This window comes from Austrofundulus limnaeus, unplaced genomic scaffold (genome assembly GCF_001266775.1).
Source record: "Austrofundulus limnaeus strain Quisiro unplaced genomic scaffold, Austrofundulus_limnaeus-1.0 Scaffold308, whole genome shotgun sequence".
Taxonomy (NCBI): domain Eukaryota; kingdom Metazoa; phylum Chordata; class Actinopteri; order Cyprinodontiformes; family Rivulidae; genus Austrofundulus; species Austrofundulus limnaeus.
The window spans coordinates 403,066-406,604 of NW_013952710.1; the positions used below are offsets into that span (position 1 = coordinate 403,066).

At 43.7% G+C, this 3,539-nt stretch overlaps 1 protein-coding gene and 1 long non-coding RNA gene across 2 annotated transcripts in view; one reads left to right on the forward strand and one right to left on the reverse strand.

Moving 5' to 3' along the window:
- The window catches only part of LOC106527092 (transcriptional repressor scratch 1), an 11,096-nt gene extending 7,919 nt beyond the window's left edge, over positions 1-3,177 (reverse strand). The window contains exon 1 of the mRNA XM_014021858.1: positions 2,429-3,177. Coding sequence (XP_013877312.1) covers positions 2,429-2,543 — 115 coding nt within the window. The 5' untranslated portion in view covers positions 2,544-3,177. The remainder of the gene's footprint in view (positions 1-2,428) is intronic.
- The window catches only part of LOC106527093 (uncharacterized), a 32,517-nt gene extending 29,014 nt beyond the window's left edge, over positions 1-3,503 (forward strand). The window contains exon 5 of the long non-coding RNA XR_001311337.1: positions 3,191-3,503. This is a non-coding gene — a long non-coding RNA (uncharacterized LOC106527093). The remainder of the gene's footprint in view (positions 1-3,190) is intronic.
- The last annotated feature ends 36 nt before the right edge of the window (positions 3,504-3,539 follow it).

The window sequence follows — 3,539 nt, forward strand, 5'->3', positions numbered from 1 at the left end:
AGCGGTACTGCATTTTAATTTTAGAAAGCGCAAATCCGCTTATGAAATATAAAAATTWGTAAGACAGCTAAAGCGCAAACAAAATATTTAGGTCTGCAATTAGTGGGTTTGTGCTTTAGCGAGCTGGTGCCCACCACTGCTTTTAAATAATAAAAAAAACATTGCATGCTTTTTGTATTTGATTCCCATATACCTGAGTAAAAAATTAATGCATTGGACCTATATGCACATGGGATTTGTTTTGTTTAAATAAGGTCAACATATAATTACATTTTGAATTTTGGCCTTTTGTAATACCTCTTTCAAAACCATTCACTAATTCTAGGAAAACAACACAACATAAAAGGTAAAAATAAAATGAAAATACAGGCTGGTTGTGTAGATTTTCTTCTTCCATTTCACAAGACGCATCACAAGCAACAAATCCCATGTGGCGCACATATGTGTTTACATTCATTCATCTCTACTCCACAGTCCCATGTGAGTGCCCTCACACACACACACACACACACACACACACACACACACACACAACATGGGTGAACATGACTCTAAACAGCAGTTCGCTCATGCAGAAAGTTGTCTCTAAAATCCTGCGTCGTTCTGATGTGAGGGTAGGAAGAAGCTGCTCCGAGCTGCTAACCTCAGCTGTTGTGTAGATGGAAACTAAAAGGTGACTGCGTTACACAACGCTGCTCATWTCAACAGTGTTTGTTCACATCGACATCATAACTCATTTGCTTTACCTGATTTCCTGCACAGTATACACGCATTGTTTGTGTGCGGCGGTGGGTCAATGACACGCAGGTGAAAACAGAGCAAACGGTGCGTGAGTTAAATAATCTTTAAAGACATGATAATCTAGTCAGTCGTAGTTAAAAACAAAAATAACTATATTGTCTGTATGTCTTATGCAATAAACCAGACTATCAGGCATGTCTTTTAAATTCTGTTTCATTTTCATGCAACATTTTAACATTAGGGGTAAATACTGTGAGCACACAATAAGAATTAATTATAAGAACTGCCGACACTGCAAAAATCCAGAAACACCTAAAAAGGCTCATGCAGTGTGTCAACTGTAAAAGCTTCAGTTTAATAAATAACCACAAACAGTCAGATTGTAATGTTTTTGCAGCCTGTCATTCATTTAAATTGGGCATTTTAGGGTGTAATAGCTGGGGGTTAAAGGAAATGCAAGGCCGTTTGTGCAGCACCAGTGGGAGTGGTACGTTGGATTAAAAGATTCATTATAAAAGAATTCCAGTCAGCATAACTTTTAGTTAGATTTTCTGCAACCTGTGAGGAGGAAACTTGTTTATCTCAAACCTCACAACATGCAGAGGTTAACTCTGTATAACACAGCTTTATATATATTTGTTATAAAAAATGTAAAAATAAACATTTTTGAGGCTCGTGATTTAGTACAACAGACCAAATATTGGGTAAAAAATGAGCGGCTGTTGATTTTTAAACAGTCCAAATGGCTCTTAAATAATGCTGTAAGAAATCCCTGTGGTGCTTTGCTTTGTCAGACTGACAGGTCCTCTGTGTTTTACTGTCCAAGTCAAAGTCTGACTTCTTCCCATTCAGTTCCAGTCTGTTCTGAGCATCTCCACTCCGATATACTGCTGTCTGATGGAAGTAAGTGGATTTATTTGTGTGGTGCCTTTTAAAATAAGTGATGCAAAGATGAAATAAATGGATGTGAAAATGCAATCAGATCAAATGGGATGCTACCCAAATTCCTGTTAAAATGAGTCTTAAGCTGCTTTTTTTTTTTTTACTTAAATCTGTCAATGAAAGAGTTCCAGACACTCATAGTCCAACTGGTGAGGTGCAGCTGTAAGATCTCAAACGCAGAAGTCCAGATCAGGACCTTGAACCGGGCTGAGTGGATGCAGAGGCAGCTGCAGTTTGGACGGGCTGCAGACGAGTCAGAGATTTACTGAGGCAGGGAAAACAGAACCGCAGGAATCAATGTGGGCTGAAGTAAAAGCAGGAGCAGCTCCATCTTTAGCTCTCAGTTTCCCAAAACAACACTTTTACATGTCATCGCATCAGGGACAAAAGTCACCTCCAGGTTTAGGTTTAATTTATCTGGAAAGATCTCCACAATCTGAGGGAGTTTTGTGAAAACTGATCACTTCTTGTGGTAAATTAACAACACAGGTGGGTTTCAAGGGACAAAATCCATCAAAAAGTGGAGAAATAATGAAGGTTATTTGTGTGTAAAGTGTCCCACCCTGAACGGTTCAAACTGTCACAGAACWGGAAACGCTTCAAGTCTCTTTGTCTCATAAATGCAGACTAGTCGTTTTCCTCTCCTCCCTCCTCCTCTTCAGTGAAATCGATTTGTCTCTCAGACACCTGTTAGTCCTCTGAGCCGTGCCGTGCCGTGCCGTGCCGTGCAGCCTGTGTGACCTACCTTTGTCATGCAACCGCAGGCTGAGGTCCGTCCGGTGCCGGTAGGCGTGCTCCAAATCCGCCCCGGTGGAGAAATCATCCAGTTTCACCTTTTTCACCAGGAAAGACCTTGGCATGGTGGTGACACACTCACACACACTCACACACACACAACGGCACACAAACGCGACACACAGGCGGAGGCTTGTCCAGCGTGCCGATGGGTCCACAGAACCACAACCGGAAGAAGATTGTCTTCAGGAGGTCTCTCTAGAACTGATCCGGCTTTAGAAAGTCTCCCCGCGCCGGCCTGACCCGGTCCAGTTCTTGTCAGAGGGGGAGAAAAAAAAGGGAGAAAATGCAACTTCAGCACCGGACAGCTCCCACCGCTGAGGTGGAGGAGGGGGGAGGGGAGGGGGGAGGGTGCCTCGTGCTTTCTGCGCTCGCGGACACACGGAAGACAGAAGGCTCTCTGAGCTGCGAGGGGATGATTCAAAAGCATCAGAAAAGACTGAAAACAGGAGAGAAAAAACTGATGGAGGAGGAAGAGGGGGTAAATAAGAGGTTAGGAAAAATAAAAATAAAAGCTCTTTTTGTTTGTTTTTTGTTATTATTCTTTCAAGTCCTCTTCTCCAAAGTATAGTCCTTCTTGTTCCGGTTAATGACTCAGGTGGTCTCAAAAAGAGTCCGGATGGATCAACAGCTTCCCCTCTTCTCTCTCTCTCTCTCTCTCTCTCTCTCTCTCTCTCTCTCTCTCTCTCTCTCTCTCTCTCTCTCTCTGCAGCTCGGAGCTGATCTCGTGAGTGTGCCGTCTCGCGATCAGCTGTTGGCTTTTATACGGCGCAGTGCGCGCGCAACAGAAGGAGAGAGAGAGGCTGAGGAGGGAGGGATGGATGGATGGATGGACACACGGGTGGATGGATGGATGGACACACGGGTGGATGGAGTGCTTAATTTAATCCATCCCGAGTCCCCCGGGAGCAGCGGCTGGCCCCGGATGATTTATTGAAGCTGTTATCACCCCCTCTTTTCTCTTTCTTTCTCCGTCTTTCACTCTCCTCCCTCTTTTGTCGTGTGTGTGTGTGTGTGTGTGTGTGTGTGTGTGTGTGTGTGTGTGTGTGTGTGTGTGTGTG